At 47.3% G+C, this 27,103-nt stretch overlaps 1 protein-coding gene across 1 annotated transcript in view; it reads left to right on the forward strand.

Moving 5' to 3' along the window:
• LOC106570040 (ephrin type-A receptor 7) overlaps positions 1-27,103 on the forward strand; it is a 170,890-nt gene that overhangs the window by 133,129 nt on the left and 10,658 nt on the right. Inside the window, exons 6-11 of the mRNA XM_014141966.2 lie at positions 10,537-10,661; positions 13,423-13,648; positions 13,976-14,084; positions 22,999-23,054; positions 25,828-25,953; positions 26,193-26,378. Of these exons, the coding sequence (XP_013997441.1) occupies positions 10,537-10,661; positions 13,423-13,648; positions 13,976-14,084; positions 22,999-23,054; positions 25,828-25,953; positions 26,193-26,378 (828 nt within the window). The remainder of the gene's footprint in view (positions 1-10,536; positions 10,662-13,422; positions 13,649-13,975; positions 14,085-22,998; positions 23,055-25,827; positions 25,954-26,192; positions 26,379-27,103) is intronic.

Consider the following 27,103-nt stretch of genomic DNA (forward strand, 5'->3'; position numbering starts at 1 on the left):
CACACCCACCAAGGTCTAATACAGCACAGATGGAACACACACACACACACACACCTCCCCACTTAGCCTCCAGACCCCCCCCGTCCCCCGTCACATCGAGGTCTACTCTGAGCATTCCCGTGTGCGTTTGTGCAGAGTGTGTTCGCAATATACAGTAAGCGTATCCATCACGTTGTGGCTGTCTTTCTCCTACAATCAGCACTTTATTCTCTCAAACTTCACTCTGCACTCCCCGTGTGTGTGTGTGTGTGTGTGTGTGTGTGTGTGTGTGTGTGTGTGTGTGTGGTTTCCCCTGACTGTGTGCTCTGTCAGGTTGTGTTGAGCTCTCGTCATCTCCTCTGCCAAACGGTGGCGGCAGGTCTGCCTGTCCCAGTATGTGTGGATGTGAGCCCCACCACAGGCTGCCTGTCCCAGTATGTGTGGATGTGAGCCCCACCACAGGCTGCCTGTCCCAGTATGTTTGGATGTGAGCCCCACCACAGGCTGCCTGTCCCAGTATTTGTGGATGTGAGCCCCACCACAGGCTGCCTGTCCCAGTATGTGTGGATGTGAGCCCCACCACAGGCTGCCTGTCCCAGTATGTGTGGATGTGAGCCCCACCACAGGCTGCCTGGCTTACAGCAAGTGTCATAATACGGGACATAAACGAAGACGGACAAGCATACACTCATCCAGAGAGCACAGGAGTAGGATCGCCTTGCACACAGCTACATTAAGAGATTCAGTTACTGGAGGACTGAGCTGTTTGATTATTCAGGAGCTAGTCTGTCCAAATCACTTACTGGGAATCTGGTTTGAGACCGACAACATTTGAGAATGATTTTGGAAACGTGTGTTTTGGATGAATTTGGGTGGGGGGACGACTAAACTTCATGTGCCTCTCTCGTTAACTCACTTTTCTGGCACCCGTCCATCCACCCACAGGCTGACACGTTCAATCACTCTGTCACTTTCCCTATGCAAACACAGATGCATACAAGCACACACATAATGAGCCCACACAGTCTATAATCATGCACTTTAGATGGAAATGTATCTGTGGCATGTGTCTACTCTCCACTCTCTCCCACTCTCTTCACAAATAGCAGAATCCTGTCTCAGGTGTGTGTTTTCTCTCCGAACACGCGTCACTCACACTCACACAGACACACACACACACACACACACACACACACACACACACATGAATGAAAATGGCCAACGATAATAGCTGCCTCTATTTGGCCGCCCGAATCCTCTGCAATATCCCCTCCTCCTTCCTCTCTCTTTCCCATCCTTCCGCTTTGTCCTCCTTCCTCCCTCTCTTTCTCCTCCTTCCTCCCTCTTTCTTCCTCTTCCTCCCGCTCTTTCTCCTCCTTCCTCCCTCTCTTTGTCCTCCTTCCTCCCTCTCTTTCTCCCCCTTCCTCCCTCTTTCTCCCCCGTCCTCCCTCTTTCTCCTCCTTCCTCCCTCTCTTTATCCTCCTTCCTCCCTCTTTCTCCTCCTTCCTCCCGCTCTTTCTCCTCCTTCCTCCCTCTTTCTCCTCCTTCCTCCCTCTCTTTGTCCTCCTTCCTCCCTCTCTTTCTCCCCCTTCCTCCCTCTTTCTCCCCCGTCCTCCCTCTTTCTCCTCCTTCCTCCCTCTCTTCTTCCTCTTCCTCCCTCTTTCTCCCCCTTCCTCCCTCTTTCTCCTCCTTCCTCCCTCTTTATCCTCCTTCCTCCCTCTTTCTCCTCCTTCCTCCCTCTTTCTCCTCCTTCCTCCCTCTTTCTCCTCCTTCCTCCCTCTTTATCCTCCATCCTCCCTCTTTCTCCTCCTTCCTCCCTCTTTCTCCTCCTTCCTCCCTCTTTCTCCTCCTTCCTCCCTCTTTCTCCCCCTTCCTCCCTCTTTCTCCTCCTTCCTCCCTCTTTCTCCTCCTTCCTCCCTCTTTCTTCCTCTTCCTCCCTCTTTCTCCTCCTTCCTCCCTCTTTCTCCTCCTTCCTCCCTCTTTCTCCTCCTTCCTCCCTCTTTCTCCTCCTTCCTCCCTCTTTCTCCTCCTTCCTCCCTCTTTCTCCTCCTTCCTCCCTCTTTCTCCTCCTTCCTCCCGCTTTCTCCTCCTTCCTCCCTCTTTGTCCTCCTTCCTCCCTCTCTTTCTCCTCCTTCCTCCCTCTTTCTCCTCCTTCCTCCCTCTTTCTCCTCCTTCCTCCCTCTTTCTCCTCCTTCCTCCCTCTTTCTCCTCCTTCCTCCCTCTTTCTCCTCCTTCCTCCCTCTTTCTCCTCCTTCCTCCCTCTTTCTCCTCCTTCCTCCCTCTTTCTCCTCCTTCCTCCCTCTCTTTCTTCCCCTTCCTCCCTCTCTTTCTTCCCCTTCCCTCTCTTTCTCCCCCTTCCTCCCTCTCTTTCTCCCCCTTCCCTCTCTTTCTCCCCCTTCCTCCCTCTCTTTCTTCCCCTTCCTATTTTGGGTAGCCATAGTACCGGTGTAATTGTGAGGTTTTTTATCTGGGCCGGCGTGGGGCCTGCAGACAGACAGAATGCTGATAGGGCAGATTACACAGGGAGCGGGGGACATCCTGCCAGATAGCGTGCCTCCGCTGGATTGGCTGATAGACCCAGATTAAAAATGGGGGCCACTGCCAGATAGTGAGCCTTGGGAGGGGTGATGCTGGGCCACAACACAACATCATTATCGCGGGTCTGTCTTTGTGGCTCACACAGATTCTGATTTAAGGCAAAGGGAGAGGGTTATTTTGATGGCGGGGGCTTATTCATGTGTTGAATGATTTGTGTTATTGGATTTGGTGAATGTCGTGACTGTCACAGAGAGGCATTTTAGATGTAGGGGAATTGACACACACTCTATGGGTGGGTATACACACGCGGACACACACACACACAATGTAGTGGCATTCAGATCTCAGTTTTTTTATTTTTTATTCTACCCTCACCCCAAAGATGTATTACTCTCCCCCAGTATCTTAGTGTTTATAGTGGCATTGTTCTGAGCTCATTTGCCTATGCCAAGCCTCCGGGAGGCATACACGCAAACATACATAAACACATAGGCAGTGCCGGAGATGTGTCAGGCAGGGCCGGAGATCCGTCAGGCAGTGCCGGAGATGCGTCAGGCAGGGCCGGAGATCCGTCAGGCAGGGCCGGAGATGCGTCAGGCAGGGCCGGAGATGCGTCAGGCAGGGCCGGAGATGCAGGATGCCTCTAACACTTCACTCCTTTCCTCCCCAAGTCCGTTTTAACCCAGCTTGTAGATGTTTAGAGTAATGCTGTACACTGTACTTACAGCCTGTTAACTTCCCTATCATGATTGGTTGATACCCGTTGGCTTAATCACTCAAGTCTTTTTTTGTGTGTATGTACACACACACACGCGTGAGAGAGAGACTGGGAGAGAGAGACAAGTAGAACAAAGAAATCCCTGCATGGTAAGGTGGATGTATTCACTGCAGAGGCATAAACAGGGCTGTAGGGAAGAACAGTCCCTGGAGAAAGAGACAGGGAGGGAGGGAGAGAGAGAGGGAGAGATTGATTCATACACACTCTCCTTCTCTGTGGTGGTGCTGAGGGACTACAGCTCCACTGCCTGTCTTCAGTGATTGCGAGTAGCAGCGTAGTGCACCTTCACATCAAATCATCAAATCACATTTCATTTGTCACATACACACGGTTAGCAGATGTTATTGCGAGTGTAGTGAAATGCTTATGCTTCTAGATCCGACAGTGCAGCAGATTCTAACAGGTAATATCTAACAATTCCACAACAAAACCTAATACACATAATCTAGTAAAGGAATGGAATGGGAATATATAAGTATAAAATATATGGATGAGCAGTGACAGAGTGGCTAAGATGCAATAGATAGTAAAGAATAGATAGTGAAGGATACATTATACAGTACATACATATGAGATGAGTAATGCGAAATATGTAAACATTCTTAAAGTGGCATTATTAAAGTGACTTGTGTTCCATTTATTAAAGTGGCCAATGATATCAAGTCTGTAGGTAGGGAGACGCCTCTCTGTGCTTGTGGTGGCTGTTTAACAATCTGATGGCATTGAGATAGAAGCTGTTTTTCAATCTCTCGGTCCCAGCTTTGATGTACCTGTACTGACCTCGCCTTCTGGGTGGAAGCGGGTGGAAGCGGGGTGAACAGGTTGTGGCTCGGTGGTTATTGACCTTGATGATCTTTTTGGCCTTCCTGTGACATCGGGTGGTGTAGGTGTCCTGGAGGGCAGGTAGTTTGCCCCCGGTGATGCGTTGTGCAGACCTCACCACCCTCTGGAGAGCCCTGCGGTTGTGGGCTGTGCAGTTGCCGTACCAGGCAGATTGTGCACTTGTAAAAGTTAGTGAGGGTTTTCGGTGACAAGCCACATTTTCTCAGCCTCCTGAGGTTGAAGAGACGATGTTGCGCCTTCTTCACCAGACTGCCTGTGTGCATGGACCATTTCAGTTTGTCGGTGGTATGTACACCGAGGAACTTAACTTTCCACCTTCTCCACTGCTGTCCCGTCGACGTGGATAGGGGGGTGCTCCCTTTGCTGTTTCCTAAAGTTCACGATCATCTATTTTGTTTTGCTGACATTGAGTGAGAAGTTATTTTCCTGACACTACACTCCAAGGGCCCTCACCTCCTCCCTGTAGGCCGTCTCGTCGTTGTTGGTAATCCAAGCCTACCACTGTAGTGTCGTCTGCAAACTTGATGTTTGAGTTGGAGGCGTGCATGGCCATGCAGTCATGGGTGAACAGGGAGTACAGGAGGGGGCTGAGAACGCACCCTTGTGGTGCCCCAGTGTTGAGGATCAGCGAAGTGGAGATGTTGTTTCCTACCTTCACCACCTAGGGGCGGCCCATCAGGATGTCCAGGACCCAGTTGCACAGGGCAAGGGTTCAGACCCAGGGCCTCAAGCTTAATGATGAGTTTGGAGGGTACTATGGTGTTGAATGCTGAGCTGTAGTCAATGAACAGCATCCTTACATAGGTATTCCTCTTGTCCAGATGGGATAGGGAGAGATTAAATATGTCCGTAAAGACACCAGCCAGCTGGTATGCGCATGCTCTGAGGACGTGGCTAGGGATGCCGTCTGTGAGGGTTAACACGTTTAAATGTTTCACTCACATTGGCCACGGAGAAGGAGAGCCCACTGTCTTTGGTAGCGGGCCGTGTCGGTGGCACTGTATTGTCCTTAAAACACGCAAAGAAGTTGTTTAATTTGTCTGGGAGCAAGACGTCGATGTCCGTAACGGGCTGGTTTTCTTTTTGTAATCCGTGACTGTCTGTAGACCCTGCCACATACGTCTTGTGTTTGAGCCGTTGAATTGCGACTCCACTTTGTCTCTATAATGACACTTTGCTTGTTTGATTGTATTATGGAGGGAATAACTACACTGTTTGTATTCGGTCATGTTTCCAGTCGCCTTGCCATGATTAAATGCGGAGGTACGTGCTTTCAGTTTTGGAATCTGGAATCTGTTTGGTCAGACCAGCGTTGGATAGACCTAAGCACGGGCTCTTCCTGTTTAAGTTTCTGCCTATAGGAGGGGAGCAACAAGATGGAGTCATGGTCAAATTTGCCAAAAGGAGGGCGGGGGAGGGCCTTGTATGCATCGCAGAATTTAGAGTAGCAGTGGTCGAGTGTGTTATTCGCTCGTGTACTGCAATCGATATGCTGATATAATTTAGGTAGCTTTGTTCTCAGATTAGCTTTGTTGAAACCCCCAGCTACAATAAATGCAGCCTCAGGATATATGGTTTCCAGTTTGCATAAACTCCAGTGAAGTTCCTTAATGGCCGTCTTGGTATCCGCTTGCGGGGGGATATACACGGCAGGGATGATAACCGAGGAGAGTTCTCTTGGGAGATAATAAGGTCAGCATTTAATTGTGAGGAATTCTAGGTCAGGTGGACAAAAGGATTTGAGTTCTTGTATGTTGTTACAATTACACCATGAGTCGTTAATCATGAAACATACAACCCCGCCCTTCTTCTTACCAGAGAGATGTTTGTTCCTGTCGGCGCGATGCACTGAAGATCCGTTGGCTGTACGGACTCCGACAACATGTCCCCAGCTAGCCATGTCTCCGTGAAACAGAGTATGTTACAATCCCAGATATCTCTTTGGAAAGCAACTTTTTCCCTAATTTCGTCGACTTTGTTAACCAGGGACTAGACATTAGCGAGTAATACACTTGGAAGCTGTGGGTGGTGTGCGCGGATCCGAAGCCTCACTAGAAGACCACACCCTCTGCTATGACGGCGTTGTTTTGGGTCGGCCTCTGGAATCAGTTCAAATGTCCCGGGAGGTGCAGACAAAGTTGTATTCCTGGTCGTAGTGCTGGTTGTGCTGTTAAGTTGACTTCTCTCTAATATCCAATAGTTCTTCTATGTAATAACACTTAAGGTTTTCTGGGCTAACAATGTAAGAAATAATAGATTAAAAAAACGAAATACTGCACAGTTTCCTAAGGACTCCATCTTATTCATGTTTGTTTGCTGTGTCAAGATGGAAGGCACGTGCAACTGTGGAACACGGAGGCCATTTTGTGCCAAATTGTATTAATTGCCTGCAATAGAGCCGCCGCCACCACATCGTCATCTTTGTTTTCACAATGTAACATTTTTATACTGCACCTTGGTTGGCTACGTCAGTATAGAATCCATGTGCAACTGTGGAGGCGGGGGCCATTTTGTGCCGATACCTACCTGTCGCATAGCTGTCTTTTTTTTGGTCATATTTATACTGCACCTTTGTGTACACCACCTGCGTAGAAACCTGCCAGAACTGAGCCACCACACCACGTAGCTTCATTATCTTCCACACCTTGAAAAAATCTTTGTTAAAATGAAAGGGATTGGATCTGTTTGTCTGTCTTTCCCTCCATGTCATTTTGTGGATGCTATCTATGATGAGGCTCTTAAGGCTGTGGTGTTGCTCATCTGTCTGGCTAGCCATGGGGTCCGGGCCTTGATTACAGTGGAGCCCTGAAGGCCGTAACCTTAGTCTATTGCCTGTGGAAATGAGGCTTGGTCTGCCGCAGCCAATTCGGTCTCCTGTCAGCATCCATCTCCCATTCAGACACACACACACACACACACAAACACACAGTCTCCTCTCAGCATCAATTTCCTTTCATTCAAACAAGGTCAACCCCATGGACACACACCAGCTGCTTTCAGACTGGACGGGAAACTAGATATTAGAGTGCGTTTGTGTTTAGGTGTGTGTGTGGGGGGTCAGTGTGTGTGTGCCGGTGCAAGATGGAATGTGCGCGTCATTTTGTGTGTTTGGTATGTGCATCACTACATTGGTCTATGTAACTAAACCCCTGTCCTTTCCAAGTGTGTGTTTTCTTCACACTCTATATTTCTGTTTTTGCAAATACACTACCAGGGTGTGTAGTGTTTTAATGTTCTCCCTTGGAGAGTGTTAGTGTTTTAATGTTCTCCTTTGGAGTGTGTTAGTGTTTTAATGTTCTCCTTTGGAGTGTGTTAGTGTTTTAATGTTCTCCCTTGGAGAGTGTTAGTGTTTTAATGTTCTCCCTTGGAGTGTGTTAGTGTTTTAATGTTCTCCCTTGGAGTGTGTTAGTGTTTTAATGTTCTCCCTTGGAGTGTGTTAGTGTTTTAATGTTCTCCCTTGGAGAGTGTTAGTGTTTTAATGTTCTCCTTTGGAGTGTGTTAGTGTTTTAATGTTCTCCTTTGGAGTGTGTTAGTGTTTTAATGTTCTCCTTTGGAGTGTGTTAGTGTTTTAATGTTCTCCCTTGGAGTGTGTTAGTGTTTTAATGTTCTCCCTTGGAGTGTGTTAGTGTTTTAATGTTCTCCCTTGGAGTGTGTTAGTGTTTTAATGTTCTCCCTTGGAGAGTGTTAGTGTTTTAATGTTCTCCCTTGGAGTGTGTTAGTGTTTTAATGTTCTCCTTTGGAGTGTGTTAGTGTTTTAATGTTCTCCTTTGGAGTGTGTTAGTGTTTTAATGTTCTCCTTTGGAGTGTGTTAGTGTTTTAATGTTCTCCCTTGGAGTGTGTTAGTGTTTTTGAGACTCAAGACCAAGCGGTACTACGGCCGCGTCTGGGTATGTGTCCGCAGCTAGGATTCAGTCAGACGGAGCTACGCTGTGAGCCAGAGATTTTAAGCAGTCAGTCTCCATGCATAATTCATCACAAAAGAACAGCAAACAATAGCCGAGCGTTTTAGAAGGCAGAGCAAGTTGACAGTGTGTTCTTGGTGTATCTAATACAGCACTTACTGCTTAAAGTAGTGCCTCTCCCTCTCTCTCTCTCTTCCCTGGTGCTATTGGTCTGTTTGTCCATTTGTCTGTTTGTGCCCGTCTCTGTCTGTGTGCCTGCCTATGCTTATCTGTGTGTGTGTCTCACCATATCATGTATGCCGGTGTGTGTATGTTTGTTTGCAATACAGTATACACTGAGTGTACAAAACATTAGGAACACCTGCTCTTGCCATGACAGACCGACCAGGTGAATCCAGGTAAAAGCTATGATCCTGTATTGGTGTCACTTGTTAAAGCCACTTCAATCGGTGTGGATGAAGAGGAGGAGACGTGTTGAAAATGATTTTGAAGCCTTGAGACGATTGAGACATGGATTGTGTATGTGTGCCGTTCAGAGGGTGAATGGGCAAGACAAAATGCTTAAGTGCCTTTGAACGGGGTATGGTAGTATGTGCCAGGCGCACCGGTTTGTCAAGAACTGCAACGCTGCTGGGTTTTTCACCTCAACAGTTTCCCGCGTGTATCAAGAATAGTCCACCACCCAAAGGTCATCCAGCCAACTTGACACAACTGTGGGAAGCATTGGAGTCAACATGGGCCAGCATCCCTGTGGAACGCTTTCAACACCTTGTAGAGTCCATGCCCTGATGAATTGAGGCTGTTCTGAAGGCTAAACGGGATACAACTCAATATTAGGAATGTTTTGTACACTCAGTGTATATGTTCCTCTATCTAAAGTTCTTTACATTAAGGTAATCTGTTAAATGATTGTACTGTAATCTGTTGAGACACTTCTGGGTATAGACGGTTGCCTTTTACTGAGATGAAAGTAGGTGGAAATTGTATACACACACACACACACACGACAATGTATGCTTGCACACACTGTACAAATACACAAACACATGGCAATGCACTTGTGAATGCACATACATTACAAATACACACACACACACACACACACTCTATCCGATGGCTTTCTGTCTTTTACCAGTCCATTTCACTCTATTGTCTCATGATTGAGTTGCAGCTTGTAGTTGTAATTGAACAGGCTGTGTGCAGCCCTCATTAGCTGCCAGTAAGACCCAGACCAATATCAATAATGTATTCTTCTTTTGTTTCGAAAGAGGAGAGATCAACTTAAAGAAGGGAGGGATACTCAGAACGACTAGGTCGGCCCTGGCTGTGATCCGAACGACATCAATACTGGTCCTACTGAAAAGGGAGACTAAGGGGCTGTGGTCACGTGATTTTGGAACGAGATGTGCGACGAACAGGTGTCCACATACTTTTGGTCATGAAGTGTATTTGTTTGATAGAAAGGAATTGTGTTTGTGAGGGGGAAAGGTGACGAGATCACGGGAAGATAATGGAAGTGTAATAATAAGGAATGAGGACAGAAGTTCAGACTTGTCAGAATTGACATGGATCTACATGGGAGAGAGTGGAAGAGAGGTGTAGAAAGAAAGAGAATTGCACGTCTTGAAACATGGATCAACTGATGGACTGAAAATACATGGCAATGGAAAGAGAAGGAATGTCTACTGACTATTCGCTGCTCATTAGCAAAATATTGATTGTGGTAATGAAATAAGGCTTCAACCATAATGGTCTTTGACTGACAGTGAGCTGCACGTTTTAATTTTACCTTTATCTAACTAGGCAAGTCAGTTAAGAACAAATTCTTATTTACAATGACGGCCTACCCCGGCCAAACCCAGACGACGCTAGGCCAATTGTGCGCCGCCCTATGGGACTCCCAATCACGGCCGGATGTGATACAGCCTGGATTCGAACCAGGGACTGTAGTGACGCCTCTTGCACTGAGATGCAGTGCCTCAGACCGCTGCGCCGCTCAGGAGCCCTAAGTGTTCCTGTAGAGGCTTGAGTGGCAACTCATTTTGCCTTACCTCGTTAATGACTCCTTAATTATAGCTTGCCGAGTGGGCGGAGCTTTCAGAGCATCAGTGGTAACAAGGGACGTTTTCCTGGTCACTTCAGGTCATGTGGTAAAGTATTTCTCCTAGAATGTCTCATAGAATGTGGGAAATATACTTTTGCAGTCTTCATGTTCAGTGTTCCAACAGTACATGTACTGGATATTATTGAGTCAGAAGCAAAGGTTCTGAGGAGGGCAGAGTCTCAGAGGGAGAGAACATCTCCACCCACCCTCCAGCCATCAATAAATACAAAGATGTATCTTCACCCAGATCTGTACGGAGACCCACTCCACTCACTGCTAACATCATAACACTTTTATGACTTCAATGAAGTCGTCCAAGACAGAACTTTGACAAATGCATTTCATTATTTATTTTCTTCTCTCCCTTTCCCCTTCTCTCTTTTTCTCACTAGCGCCCTCGCTGGTGAGTGAGTTTCGTGCGGAGAAGATTGAGCAGCGCAGCCTCACCCTGGTGTGGAGGGAACCTAGCTACCCCAACAGCAGCCGCACCGAGTACGAGATCAAGTACTACGAAAAGGTAACGCCGTCATATTTGGTCAACTCCGTCACAAACGACACTTGGAAAAACTCCATCGCGTTACGTTTAATCTCAAGTCTGCTCTTTCGTGCAACGACTCTTTCGCGCATTCACCGACTCTACTCCGTCGCTCTCCCTCTCAACTAAACTCGGTCACACTCTCAACTCATCTCTTGACCCACTCCTTCTTTTAAGTCATCTCTCTTTCTGTTACATTATTTTGCCACCTCATTATCTCCCTCCGTCACATCCCACTCTTGGGAGCGCCATCCATCTCTCAATTCCACCATGTCCACTATTAATGGTCTCTCCACAGGGACTCTCATTGCGCCTGTCAATCTATCTGTGTGTGCACTTTTCACTCTCCTCTCCACAGGTACGACGGCGTTAAAGAGCACGCACCTCCAAATCCTAATTACCACACGATGACAAGCAAACAGGGGCGCACACTTGCACGCACACACTCGCACGCGTTCAAAGACATGCATGCAAATCATAGGGCTTTGGCTACCTTAAAGCTTCATGAGGGTGAGTTCTCTCCATACACTATGTTGCTTTGACGCTGACGGTTTATGCGCGTCATTTCACTGCCACGCGTTAACCTTTAGAATCAAAGCCATTTTAAATCACACAAGTCTGCTTTAAAGTAGAGCCTATGTAAAACAAATAATAATAATAAAAAATATAAATGTAAAAAATATATATATATACACACACACACACACACACACACACACACACACACACACACACACAGTACCAGTCAAAGGTTTGGACACCTACTCATTCAAGGGTTTTTCTTTATTTTACTATTTTCTATATTGAAGAATAATAATGAAGACATCAAAACACATATGAACCATGTAGTAACCAAAAAAGTTTTAAAAAATGTAAATATATTTTAGATTCTTCAAATAGCCACCCTTTACCTTGATGACAGCTTTGTACTCTCCTGACATTCTCTCAGCAAACTTCACCTGGAATGCTTTTCCAACAGTCTTGAAGGAGTTCCCACATATGCTGAGCACTTGTTGGCTGCTTTTCCTTCACTCTGCGGTCCAACTCATCCCAAACCCTCTCAATTGGGTTGAGGTCGGGTGATTGTGGAGGCCAGGTCATCTGATGCAACATTCCATCACTTTCCTTTTTGGTCAAATAGCCCTTACACAGCCTGGAGGTGTGTTGGGTCACTGTCCTGTTGAAAAACATGATAGTCCCACTAAGCGCAAACCATATGGGATGGCGTATCGCTGCAGAATGCTGTGGTAGCCATGCTGGTTAAGTATGCCTTGAATTCCAAATAAATCACTGACAGTGTCACCAGCAAAGCACCATCACACCTCCTCCTCCATGCTTCATGGTGGGAACCACACATGCAGAGATCATCCGTTCACCTACTCTGAGTCCAGTCCACAAAGACACGGTTGTTGGAACCAAAAATCTCAAATTTGGACTCATCAGACCAAAGGACAGATTTCCACCGGTCTAATGCCCATTGCTCGTGTTTCTTGGCCCAAGCAAGTCTCATTATTATTATTATTATTGGTGTCCTTTAGTAGTGGTTTCTTTGCAGCAGTTGGACCATGAAGGCCTGATTCACACAGTCTCCTCTGAACAGTTGTTGAGATGTGTCTGTTACTTGAACACTGTGAAGCATTTATTTGGACTGCAATCTGAGGTGCAGTCAACTTTAATGCAGAGGAAACTCTGGGTCTTCCTTTCCTGTGGTGGTCCTCATGAGAGCCAGTTTCATCATAGCGCTTGATGGTTTTTGCGACTGCACTTGAAGAAATGTTTAAAGGTCTTGAGTGACTGAGCATCACGTCTTAAAGCAATGATGGACTGTCATTTCTCTTTGCTTATTTGAGCTGTTCTTGCCATAATATGGACTTGGTCTTTCACCAAATAGGGCTATCTTCTGTATACCACCCCTACCTTGTCACAACACAACTGATTGGCTCAAATGCATTAAGAAGGAAAGAAATTCTACAAATTAACCTTTAACAAGGCACACCTGTTAATTGAAATGCATTCCAGGTGACTACCTCATGAAGCTGGTTGAGAGAATGCCAAGAGTTTGCAAAGCTGTCATCAAAGCAAAGGGTGGCTACTTTGAAGAATCTCAAATATAAAATATATTTTGATTACTACGCTTTTCTGGTTACTACATGGTTCCATATGTTTATTTCATAGTTTTGATGTCTTCATTATTATTCTACATTGTAGAAAATAGTAAAAATAAAGAAAACTCTGGAATGAGTAGGCGTGTCCAAACTTTTGACTGGTACAGTGGATGTTTTATTGTCCCATACACCGGCTAGGTGCAGTGAAATGTTGTTTTACAGGGTCAGCCATAGTAGTGCGTGTGCCGAATACAACAGGTGTAGAACTTACAGTGAAATGCTTACTTAAAGACCTTAACCAACAGTGCAGATGGTTAAGGACACTGGCCCATCGCTCTCTGAGTGATCTTATGACATGTATAGACCCCACTCGGAATCAACAAAGGGAGGAAAAGTGAATTATTAAAATATAATTGTGTATGCCATTTTATCCAAAGCGACTGAGTCATGCGTGCGTGCGTACATTTTACGGACATGTGGTCCTGGAAATCTAACCCACTGCCCTGGCTTTGCAAGCGCCTTGCTCTACCCACTGAGCTCCGAAGGACAATGTTAAAATGTATTTTTTTTTGTGTCTTGCTTGGTGCTCTCGTAGTTCCAACTTTCTTTCCTGACACTCTCTCTCCTTCCTCATTCAGGAACAGAAGGACAAGAGCTACTCAACGGTCAAGACGGCAGTCACCCGCATCAGTGTCAACAACCTCAAGCCCGGCACCACCTACGTCTTCCTCATCCGCCCCTTCTCCACCCCGGCCCCCTCCTCCTCCCTCCTCTCCGCCTCTTCCTCCTCCTCTTCCTCCTCCCCCTCTCCCATCGACTACGGAGGCTACAGCGCTCCCCTGGAGCTGCAGACGCTTGGTGAATGTGAGTATGGCCATTCCTCCCTCCTTTTCCTCCACTATCTCGCTTCCAACGCCGCGAGGCAGCTTAGGATATGGTTGTGGCGGCGTCCGGCCAGCCCACACAATGACCGCCTTGTGTTTGCTAAAGACTGAGGGTGTGTGTGTGTGTGTGGAGGGGGGGTACGTGCAAGGCTCTTATTTTTGTTCTGTGGTAGGGTGTCCCTTTTATTGTCGTGTGTGTGGTGTGTGTGTGTGTGTGTGTGTGTGTGTGTGTGTGTGTGTGTGTGTGTGTGTGTGTGTGTTCTCCCATGTGCCTGCTCTTAAACAATATATCCATTCCAATCCACAGTGGCGCTGGCGTCCAGTGAGCAGAACCCAGTAATCATCATCGTGGTGGTGTCTGTGGCCGCCCTCATCATGCTGCTCTCTATGGGAGTGGGCCTGCTCCTCTGGAGAAGGTACGCACTCACACACACACACACACACACACACACACATGCAGGCACACACACACACGCATGCAGGCACACTCATACAGATATACACAACATGCACGTGCACACACACAAACAATCTGAAGAAAGTACACGCACACACACAACACACACAGTACAAACACACTCATACTGGTATACACAACATGCACGCGCACACACACACACACACACACACAAAGAATTACATCTGAAGAAGGTACACACACACACATAATATGCACACACACACATACTTCTAAACACACACACACACTCTGTCACTGATCATGCCACTCCATCATAATCCTGATTACAATAATCCAATGACTAGAAGCACTCTGCCTCAAAGCATGTAATCACATTGAGAAGAGCTTTAATGCATGTTCAATCAGCTGTGCTCAGAGCCACTGTAATATAGAGCCTTAACAAGCAACATTAGACGGCCTATTGTCAATGCTGGCTGGGGTAGCCATGCTAAACAGTTGCATCGTTTAACTAGGGACAGTTTCATGATTTCAATTTGACCTATCCTCTTCGGGTAACGTACAGTATACAGCTAAGTCATTTCAATAGAATTTGGCTTGCCCTCTTACTTGGCAATTCATCGTTTTCTGTACAATTATTTACAGTTGTCATGCACAATTGAGGACTTTGGTTACCAATGTAGTAACTACATGACATAAGGGCAACTCCATAAGGGCATTGTGTCTAAAGCATGTGTGTTTTATTCAGGTCGGTGGAGACATGGAAAGTGCTTTTCCTGCTTGGCATTCCATCTCTGTACACTTTCACATCTGTCCAGGTTTATTGAGGAACAAAAATAAAACCTCACACGCCCACACACTCCCCCCCGCATCCTCACACACGTGCCCCAGCGTGTTGGCATGCAGAACCACACTCCCACGCAGTCGAACACAATTACACACGGCCGCAATCAGATTTGACCCATTTGGTTGACTCTCTTATACAGAGCCACTCACAGTCGGTGTGTTTAACATGTCGCCTGAACCTTCACAAAATGTTAGACTTCTCAGTAAGATAGGAACATGTAATGTACACACACACACACACACACACACACACACACACACACACACACATTTACTGCACACACACACACTCACACACACACACACACACTACTGCACTCGCTCTCCCTCACACACACACACACCCACGCTGCACGCTCTCCCTCACACACACACACACACCCACGCTGCACGCTCTCCCTCACACACACACACACCCACGCTGCACGCTCTCCCTCACACACACACACACACACACACACACACACACAGCAGATCTATCACCCTGATCTGATAGCATTGCTCCTTTCAGACAGTGTATTTGTGTAGAGGAATCTCTGATTATAGCAACCATCTATTTCCTTCTATTTTTCTCCTGCTCCACATTGATCTGGTAGATGGAAATGGATTAGATGGAGGGAGGGTGAAATGTCTCCCGTTCCTTCACTCACATCAACGTGATACGTCGAGGAGGAACTGTCAATCGCACGCCCCTCACGCGCGCCCACACAGGGATAGGTTGCACCTCGCGGCCGCAGTTCCACCCTCACACCGACATGCTTTATGAATCCCATACGCTCTCACCTAGATACATACTGTACTTTATGGACACATGCCTATAGACACGTTCAAGGACACAGTCCTGTGGACACGACGCCCTGTCCCGAATCCCTACCAGCGTGAACCAATTGCGCTTCACTGAGAATGGATCTATTCCAAAGTGTTCATCCAGAACGCTTGCATCATTCATCAGTCTATGAGAATACGGTTATTAGCTGTCTCTTTATGTCTCGACCACAGGCAAAGACAAATGGGTTGATACCTCAATTACCATGCTTCCTCGTTTGCAAATATGGCTGACCCCCGATATCCCCGCGGGGCTACAGTTACAGATGATCTGCTCATTGAGACGGGCACACATACACCCGTGCGCGTGCACACACACACACACACACACACACACACACACACACACACACACACACACACACACACACACACACACACACACGTATGCCAACACATACACACACTCTGTCTGTCCACATAGATTATGTCCACTTGAATGAAATGGCCCTGTCAAATCAAGCGGTTTTAAATTGTTTGGAGTCGGCTAGATGTTTTGCCTAGGGGTCATATGGTGTATACATGAATATCCTCCATCCCTTCCTCCAGACACTCCCTCCTCCCCCTTCCTCTTAGAGACGAGTTATGGATACATTACTGGAACACACACACACACACACACACACATACATATATAATGGAGATTTTGTCATAATCATGCACACACCGACACCGACACGCGTAGTTATTGCCATACTGCATATAAAAACAAATAGTTTCCTACTTTAATTTAGATAAGCATGAACACACCGATGCATCACACACACAGAGTTCGTTCTTGCTTGACAGAGTTTGATAGTGCCAAGGTTTCAGGGCAGCAGCAGCAGCCCCTAGTCTCTCCAGGAAGCTCAGGCTTGGCTGGTCAGAGCACTGATTGTTTCCCCTCTGCTGCCTCCGGACAGACACCGTTGGTCACACAGTCAGTTGAGAGGGGGATCGAGGGAGAAAAATAAAAAGTAGTATGAAGAAAAGAAAGATAGATCATCGTAATAGAAAGCCTGTGACACAATCATAGGAGGGGTGTATGAGACGGAAGGAAAGAATCCCTTGTCTCGCTTGCTGCACGCCTGGTACATACCAGTGCTGTCCACTCCGTGTTCTCCTCCAATGGACAGCAATCTCCTCCATTTTGGATCTGCCCCCTGTGCTCCACTACTTTTCTATTTCCTCTTTTTGTTCTGCTCACTTCCTCCTTGCACACCTGACCAATAGTGCTCTATGTCCCTCACTCCCTCAGCCTATCTCCCCCCTTTCCTTATTATATCAGTACATGTGAGGCTCTCTATGCTCTTCACAAGGTCAATCCCAGTACTCTAAAATTGCCTTTTTTACGGAGTTCGGCAGAATTTCCCATATGTTGGCAGACTACATAGCAGTCTAATGTGCTACTCACTGGAAGAGATAAGGTATTTTTGCCAATTAAATCTCAAGCCTAGTTTGCCAAACTCTTCGGTGTATCTAGGCTCTGGGTGAAAGCACCATGCATACCTTCTGGTTAACATCCAGCCTGTCCTATTACATCATTTACACCTGTCCTGTAGCCAATGAGGAGAGAGGATGTGACTTAGCCCTGCCCCCTCCCCTTCTTCTCTTCTACCCAGCAGTCTCTCGTCCAGCTCCTCCAACATAGCTCCAACTAGCGTGGTGCTGCTCTCCACCTCCTTCTCCACTCTTCCTCCTCCTCCTCTTCCTCCTCTTTCTCCCTACTGTCAGCTGTCAACCCCCAGGTACAGGCATGTCTGCACTCCTCCCCCGCTCCCCCCTCCTTCCTGTCATCCCTTTGTTTAGACCATTCTTCCTCTCTTTCACCCTCATTCTTTCCCTGCCTGACCCAGTCCAACCTCCCCCAGCCCCAGTCTAGACAGAGAGAGGATGACACAATGAAGCTGTCCCTCCTCTCCTGGAGTGTGTACTTTAATGTGTTGATGTGTATTGTGGTGCTGAACAGGGCTCGTCTGGGAAAGAGGCCGTGGTCTCGGCATTGACTCCCTGTCAGCATCGAGGTTAAATAATCAAATCGTCAAATAAAAAGGACATTGGGCCTGGTTCCATTCGGACCCCTTCCCATTTGGTGTTCCCAGATGGAAATGTATACACTACAGTGGAGGCTCCACTTGAAATGCTGGAGGGCTAGGTGGAGCTTACACCTGTCTGTGCTTTCAGACCTGTGAAAGCTGCAGGTGTAGGGGCTAAAATGGAACCAGGCCGTTGTATGCCTTTTGCTCTCTTGCCCTATCCCTCTCTGCATGTGTCTGCTGGTTGGTCCTGACAGATTGGCCCTATAGGCTTGCCTTATTTTCCCCACCCCTCTCTCGCTGGCCCAGCTGTATGTGTCAGGTCCCCCCCCCCCCCACCACCAAACCTGTCTTTCCCATCACACTGTGTGCATGCACTGGTGATACGGCTTGACGTGTGCATTAACACACTTGAACAAGGACGCTCACACAGACTAGGCATGCACACACACGTGGACAGACGCACGCATTAACAAACACACGCACACACACGCACACACACACACACGCACACACACACACACACACACACACACACACACACACACACACACACACACACACACACACACACACACACACACACACACACACACACACACACACACGGCAGACAGCCAGACCACACTTACACGGACATGCATTCACACACTACAGACATATTGTACACACTAATGCACAGCTGCGATCACACAGAAACAACGACGTGCACTCACAGACTCTTGTATATTGTACATCACAGGCGGCTGGTGGCACCATAAATGGGGAGGACGGGCTCGTAGTAATGGCTGGAATGGAATCGATGGAAGGGTATTAAACACATGGTTTCGATGTGTTGGACACCATTCCATTTACTCCATTCAAGGCATCATTATGAGATGTCCTCCCTTCACCAGCCTCCTGTGTTTATTATATATGTATGCACATATTTAGCCTTTAGCTCTGCCTGGCCCGGTGTCTTTCTTTTGTGTCAAACTGGTTGTGAATTATGGACCACTCAATCTCTGAATGCTTCCCTTCGACTCAGACTGTAACTTCATCAAGGCCTCTGTCCTCATCTTAATCCCTTATTATGCCTGCGTGCATGGTGGCCAAACAGAATGCCTGGCTCTGGCTGTCCCCATTCAGTTCTTAATGTCTCACTGTGGTGGTCTTAACCCTTATGTTGTGTTCGTTTCATGTTAATTCATTTTGTGTTCCCGGTCCAAAATGACCGCCTCGTTATAGCTGATTATAAATACATATATTATCACCTAATGTTGTGTTAGATCTTTTTATCAACTTAAGTTCTTGTGAACATTACAAGTTTTGAACTTCTATTTATGGCCTGTAGGCCTCATTGACCTGAGCTCATACAACTTGTTTTTGAGTAAAAAAAAACATAATGTATGGATTATTTTGACTATAACAAATACTCAGATTAAACAAATCAAATCAAAGTTTATTTGTCACGTGCGCTGAATAGAACAGGTGTAGACCTTACAGTGAAATGCTTACTTACAGGCTCTAGCCAATAGTGCAAAAAAGGTATTAGGTGAACAATAGGTAAGTAAAGAAATAAAACAACAGTAAAAAGACAGGCTACATACAGTGGCGAGGCATAAAAGTAGCGAGGCTATAAACAGTAGCGAGGCTACATACAGACACCGGTTAGTCAGGCTGATTGAGGTAGTATGTACATGTAGATATGGTTAAAGTGACAATGCATAGGGGGGCCAGTACAAACAAACAAATAAATAAATAAATAATGCATGAAATGAATGGTTTGCATTCACTACTGTAAGTCGCTCTGGATAAGAGCGTCTGCTAAATGACTAAAATGTAAAGTGTAAAATGTTATAGCTTGGGGGTAAAAATGTTGAGAAGCCTTTTTGTCCTAGACTTGACACTCCGGTACCGTTTGCCATGCGGTAGTAGAGAGAACAGCCTATGACTGGGGTGGCTGGGGTCTTTGACAATTTTTAGGGCCTTCCTCTGACACCGCCTGGTGTAGAGGTCCTGGATGGCAGGCAGCTTAGCTCCAGTGATGTACTGGGCCGTACACACTACCCTTTGAAGTGCCTTGCTGTCGGAGGCCGAGCAGTTGCCGTACCAGGCAGTGATACAACCAGTCAGGATGCTCTCGATGTTGCAGCTTTTTAGTTTCCTGAGGGGGAATAGGCTTTGTCGTGCCCTCTTCACGACTGTCTTGGTGTGTTTGGACCATTCTAGTTTGCTGTTGATGTGGACACCAAGGAACTTGAAGCTCTCAACCTGCTCCACTACAGGGGGCCTGCTCGGTCCTCCTTTTCCTGTAGTCCACAATCATCTCCTTAGTCTTGGTTACGTTGAGGGATAGGTTGTTATTCTGGCACCACCCGGCCAAGTCTCTGACCTCCTCCCTATAGGCTGTCTCGTCGTTGTTGGTGATCAGGCCTACCACTGTTGTGTCGTCTGCAAACTTAATGATGGTGTTGGAGTCGTGCCTGGCCATGCAGTCGTGGGTGAACAGAGGGAGTACAGGAGGGGACTGAGCACGCACCCCTGGGGAGCTCCAGTGTTGAGGATCAGCGTGGCAGATGTGTTGCTACCTACCCTCACCTCCCAGGGGCTGCCTGTCTGGAAGACCTGGATCCAGTTGCAGAGGGAGGTGTTTAGTCCCAGGATCCTTAGCTTAGTGATGCGCTTTGAGGGCACTATGGTGTTGAACGCTGAGCTGTAGTCAATGAATAGCATTCTCACATAAGTGTTCCTTTTGTCCAGGTGGGAAAGGGAAGTGTGGAGTGCAATAGAGATTGCATCATTTGTGGATCTGTTTGGGCGGTATGCAAATTGGAGTGGGTCTAGGGTTTCTGGGATAATGGTGTTGATGTGAGCCATGACCAGCCTTTCAAAGCACCTCATGGCTACAGACGTGAGTGCTACGGGTCTGTAGTCATTTAGGCAGGTTGCCTTTGTGTTCTTGGGCACAGGGACTATGGTGGTCTGCTTGAAACATGTTGGTATTACAGACTCAATCAGGGACATGTTGAAAATGTCAGTGAAGACACCTGCCAGTTGGTCAGCACATGCCCGGAGCACACATCCTGGTAATCCGTCTGGCCCCGCAGCCTTGTGTATGTTGACCTGTTTAAAGGTCTTACTCATGTCAGCTACGGCGAGCGTGATCACACAGTCGTCCGGGGAACAGCTGATGCTCTCATGCATGCCTCAAAGCGAGCATAGAAGTGATTTAGCTCGTCTGGTAGGCTCGTGTCACTGGGCAGCTCGCGGCTGTGCTTCCCTTTGTAGTCTGTAATAGTTTGCAAGCCCTGCCACATAAGACGAGCGTCGGAGCCGGTGTAGTATGATTCAATCTTAGCCCTGTATTGACGCTTTGCCTGTTTGATGGTCCGTCGCAGGGCATAACAGGATTTCTTGTAAGCTTCCGGGTTAGAGCTCTACCCTTTAGCTCAGTGCGAATGTTGCCTGTAATCCATGGCTTCTGGTTGGGGTATGTATGCACAGTCACTGTGGGGACGACGTCCTCAATGCACTTATAGATAAAGCCAGTGACTGATGTGGTGTACTACTCAATGCCATCAGAAGAATCCCAGAACATGTTCCAGTCTGTGATAGCAAAACAGTCCTGTAGTTTAGCATCTGCTTCATCTGACCACTTTTTTATAGACCGATTCACTGGTGCTTCCTGCTTTAATTTTTGCTTATAAGCTGGAAAAAGGAGGATAGAATTGTGGTCGGATTTACCAAATGGAGGGCGAGGGAAAGCTTTGTACGCGTCTCTGTGTGCGGTGTGCAGGTGATCTAGAATTGTTTTCCCTCTGGTTGCACATTTAACATGTTGATTGGAATTGTGTAGAACTGATTTAAGTTTCCCTGCATTAAAGTCTCCGGCCACTAGGAGTGCCGCCTCTGGTTGAGTGGTTTCCTGTTTGCTTATTTCCTTATACAGCTGGCTGAGTGCGGTCTTAGTGCCAGCATCCGTCTGTGGTGGTAAATAAACAGCCACGAAAAGTATAGCTGAGAACTCTCTAGGCAAGTTGTGCTATTTATCACAGACTGCTTCACTGTCAATTTCCTGGCCTCTCTCCTCCTCACCAGTGTCATGATCAAAGATATGATCAAGAGCCTCACATACTGTATATCGTTTGGTCATTGTGCTGCCACAGAATGAATTGTGAGCAAGGCCTCAAAAAAGCTTTATACCAGAGCTGCGAGAAAAGTTCTATATATTATTGAAACACTGTTGTGTATTGTTTGTGAGAAGGCCAACAGGTGTGGTTCCCATGGGGAAAGATTCTATTGGGGAAAGGTTCCTGTGGGGGTTGCCATGGAAGCCAAGAAGCAGAGTGAGGTGTGTGTGTGTGTGTGTGTGTGTGTGTGTGTGTGTGTGTGTGTGTGTGTGTGTGTGTGTGTGTGTGTGTGTGTGTGTGTGTGTGTGTGTGTGTGTGCTCAAACACACATGCATGTGGGGGTCTGGGAGAGGAAGTGTGTCCATCTGATGAATGGGCATGGGGCTGAATTTTATACACTAATTGTATTCCCACCCATTCATTTCTAATGACCGGTCATTTTTGACTTGGAACACCACAGGTGTACAAAAGTTAAATAAAACACCCAAAATGTTATGAAAATCATCTAAATGTGTTTTGTGTGTTCAGATGCCCTGTGTGGACAAAGTCATGGAACCTTATGACAATCAGGTTAAATGAACTACATTTTTCAGAGAAAAAACTTGTTCCAATTCGACCGGGACACAACAGGAGGGTTAAGAGGAAGGCCCTGAACTCTCTCTCTTGAGTTGGAAAGCCCCACCAATTAGACAGACTCTCTACTTTACTACTTTAGGACCCCCTGTGGAGGCACAAGATGAGCAATGTGACAGGAAGTGTGTACAGCTCATTAGAACAAGATGAGCGTGTGTTTGGGGGTTTAGGTGGGGGGGGGGTGTATTTATGCAGGAGTGTGTGCCTGTGCAAATGTGCAAACTATGAGTGTTTGCCCATGTGTGTCCACTCAAACAAAGCAGGTTTGATTTCCACAGTAGATGGCCAGTTTCAGAAGTGAGTTTTGTCCAGCCAGTTCCACTGAACAACAGGGGGCTCTACCATTGATCCAAGTTCCAATTCACTGATGTCCAGAAACCTATTCTCATTTCCAAGAGGGATTGAAGACTTGTATCAATCGATTTTTGTATCGTTAGTGATGTTTTACGTCTGTGTGGCTTTGTTTGTTCCCTTCCTGCAGACAATGTGGATACAGCAAGGCCAGTCAAGAGGGGGATGAAGAACTCTACTTCCAATGTGAGTAACTGTGGCGACACACTCTCCCTCTCTGTATGTGTGTGTGTGTGTGTTGAGTCTGCACTCTATGGATGGAGGAGGAATCTGTGTGTGTGTGTGTGTGTGTGTGTGTGTGTGTGTGTGTGTGTGTGTGTGTGTTGCCTGCATACATGTGACAGAGAGAGAGATTACTTGTGAAGTATTAACTTGTGTGTGGCCATTAATGCTTCATTCCACGTGTGTGTGTGTGTGTGTGTGTGTGTGTGTGTGTGTGTGTGTGTGTGTGTGTGTGTGTGTGTGTGTGTGTGTGTGTGTGTGTGTGTGTGTGTGTGTGTGTGTGTGTGTGTGTGTGTGTGTGTGTGTGTGTTCAGGCTACACTGAACACACTGCTCCAGTCCATTAGATGGTGTGTGAGGCGGAATGTGATGGAGAGAGATGGAAATAAATAGGGATGGAGGGATGGAGGAGGATGAGAGGGGGAACGGGGAGAAGGGAATTGATAGATGGAACAATGACAACGAAGGAGGAGTAAGAAGACAGAGAGTGGGGGCCAGTCAGATGATTTGCCGTCCCCCCCCCCGAGAAGGAAGGATTTTAATGTTTGTCGCAAACTTTTAGAGTTGCCCGTGTCTCTGTATTTCCATCAACCTTTTTGAAGGCCTTTGTTTGACAGATTGTGGGCGGTTTGACATTTTTCCTGTGTGTGTGTGTGTGTGCGTGCGCGTGTGTGTGTGTGCGTGCGTGCGTGTGTGTGCGTGCGTGCGTGTGTGCATGCGTGCACTGGGAATGAAATATGCCCGGAAAATGACACGCCATCAGCTGACGAGCTCACACACACTTTCTCTCAGACGTGAACAAATGCAGACAGACATCTACACACAGTATAAGCGAAAAACACACACACGCTGACACACATACTCGCTCCCCCACCTCCCCCTTGATAACAATACATTTACAGTCTCTCGGGAGCCCCTCCAGCACAGTGTTTTCCTACCCTGGACCTCGAGCATCCCCAACAGTAGTGTAGTCCTGGACAACACTGCTCTAGCATGCTGTACTGTATGTTGCTGCCCATCTAACACATCAGTTATAACATGAAGTTGTTTCCTCCCCCATCGGTGGGTCTAATTACATCTGTGTGTGTGTGTGTGTGTGTGTGTGTGTGTGTGTGTGTGTGTGTGTGTGTGTGTGTGTGTGTGTGTGTGTGTGTGTGTGTGTGTGTGTGTGTGCATGCCTTCATGTGTGTGTGTCTCTCGTGCAGTCATGCGGTGTTAATATCCGTTAATTCCCCCCCCCCACCCAATCGCTTGTGACAAAGACACGGTTAACCCTGAAACGAATCAGCTACACAAAAAGCCCAAGCAGGGAGGGAGTGAGGGAGAGAGAGAGAGAGAAAAATGAATCAAAGTGGGTTTGGTCTGCTTTAAATAAATGTAACATCTCCTCCAATGGGCTGTTGTGTGGTTACAAAACCCATCGCTCTGGAAAAGAGGATATTCGATCCTTCCACTTAACACTGGCCAGCTGGAATGGAGTAGCTTTCATTTTCTCTGCAATCAGACTGTGTGTGTGTGTGTGTGTGTGTGTGTGTGTGTGTGTGTGTGTGTGTGTGTGTGTGTGTGTGTGTGTGTGTGTGTGTGTGTGTGTGTGTGTGTGTGTGTGTGTGTGTGTGATCAATAAGCTTTTATGAGACAGTGAGTCGAGACCTGGTCGATTTAGAGTTGTAATCACATTTCAGAACCAGTCTGGCCCAAAGGCTTCTGGGAAGGCACGGCTTCTTAGGTAGAAGTAGGGCCTAAGTACCACTGGTTCTGAATCCTCAGAATAATGAAGTAGTGAGTAGAAGTCCAATTTGAGGTTCATCCTGATCTGTTTCTAAGGGCAACTTCATCCCGGAACTTGTCTTGTACTGCGGGGGTGACTGCGTAAGAGGTCAAAGGTTAGGTATAGGTATTGAAAAGTCCATTGGCTAGTGGTAACAGTGTATTGGCTAGAGTGTACATTCATTGGTCATGGGCCACATAGTCGTTAAAGGCTGAGGGGCTAGTCAGGGTCGAATAGGGTTTAGTGACTAGTAATGGACTTAGGGTAGAGAACATCATTTATCACTAGTGACTAAAAGTCACTGAGCCATTTGCACAAGGTGCTTTGCCCTACAAGGGAGCATGTTCAGATCAAATCATTTTAACTTTACACCTTTCATAATGGATTACAGGTTAGAAAGCAAAGAGTTTACAAGACAGACATATAGTGGGTTCACAGATACTTGTGGGATAGGAACCGAATATCACTTCCTTTGTTGCAGGTAGAGTTTTTAGGATGCCTTGTGAGGTTAGAAACTGATAACAAAGTGACACTCAAAGGCTTTTACCTCAGGATTTTCTCTTTCCTGACAATTATTTCCTGCCCTAGTTACTAGTGAATATTATTATTGTTTTTGCTCAACAGTTCTGAAGTCATAAGAGACAAACCCCTTGAACTAAGCTACTGTCTCCAGGAAACGTGAGCTGTACAAATAAGACTTGCAGTGATGTGGTTGATTCCCTTTTTTCCCAAGTAGCGCAGTAGGTGAGAAGGTGGTGCGGGACAAACGATGGATTCCGATTTTAAAACACCATCCATACAGTGGCTGTCAAACGAAGGACGACACCGGATTACCGCTTATGTCGGGATGTGTTTTGCGTGCCTTTAAATACGGTTTTGTGATTCACGAATAGGACTAGCTTGTCGTTTCTGTGGTGTTGTGGTAGACTGTTGCAGGTTGTAATCTTGCGTTACCGTCCGCGTCCCACAGTTAAGATCCCGACCCGGAGGACCTACATAGACCCAGAGACGTGTGAGGACCTGGTGCAGGCTGTCCTCACCTTTGCCAAAGAGCTAGACAACTCCAGCATCAAGATAGAGAGAATTGTCCACACAGGTACTGAGACAGTGCTTTGGCTTTCATATACTCTCATATTCTCTTTCTTTGTACTTCTGTATTTTATCTTTGCCAATTTTCACTCCTCTATCTCCCCTCCCTGTTTACCCTGTTTTTTATCTCCTTCTTTCTCTTTCTCTCTCTCTCTCTCTCCTCATCTCTTACTCACCCCCACCTCTCTCTGATGGACCAGCACTGCAGTCCGCTATCTAACCCCGTCTCTGTGTCTCCACCTGCAGGTGACTTCGGGGAGGTGTGCCGTGGCTGTCTCAAGCTGCCCAGCAAGCGGGAGCTTCCGGTGGCCATCAAGACGCTGAGGGCCGGCTGCTCAGAGAAACAGAGGCGCTCCTTCCTCAGCGAGGCCGGGATACTGGGACAGTTTGACCACTCCAACATCGTCCGTCTGGAGGGGGTCATCACCAGCGGTGAGCTCGTTACCGAACTCTCAAATGAACCCTTAGTCCCTATGCGTTTACACCTAGTTCCTATTTACTATGCTTTATAGGGGGCAACTGTCTGACGGGGGAACATTTACTGAACAGACCGCACAAACCCCAAACGATTACTCATTGACAGACGGACAGCAGTTGAAGTCCAGCAGAGAAGGGAGAGGGGGAAAAGGACAGGAGGAAGGAAAGGGAGGTGAGGAGCGTTTCAGAGGGGTAATGTTTCAGAGGGGCAGATGAGGTAGAACCAGCGTTGGAAGGAATGGGATTGGATGGGACTGGTGCCTGCCTGCCTGAACACACACTGTGCACCGTAGGACTGCAGCAGATGTGTTGGGAACGGTAATTGGTGCTAGAGACACAGCAGGACTCTGAAACCCACTCTAATCTTCCCCGCCACCTCACGCGGGTGCACGCTCACACACAGGTGTGCATACACACTCATTCAAACTGTCACACACCCAAGCGCGCACACACACACCGCCCTCGGATTGCAAATCACCTGCATTGCGTTGCTTACGCCCCACTAGCCCGCCATTCGACCACCTTCCACCCCCACAGCCCACCTGTCAGCCCCCACCACCTCTCCCTCCATCCCTCCATCAGAGGGCTCCGGCGCTACAGCGAGGGTCATTAGCGAGACAGAGACGTGCTGCTTGCTAAACGTCCAGCAGGGGGCACCAGGGGGAGGTGGTGGGACATGA

Source organism: Salmo salar, chromosome ssa14 (genome assembly GCF_905237065.1).
Source record: "Salmo salar chromosome ssa14, Ssal_v3.1, whole genome shotgun sequence".
Lineage (NCBI taxonomy): Eukaryota > Metazoa > Chordata > Actinopteri > Salmoniformes > Salmonidae > Salmo > Salmo salar.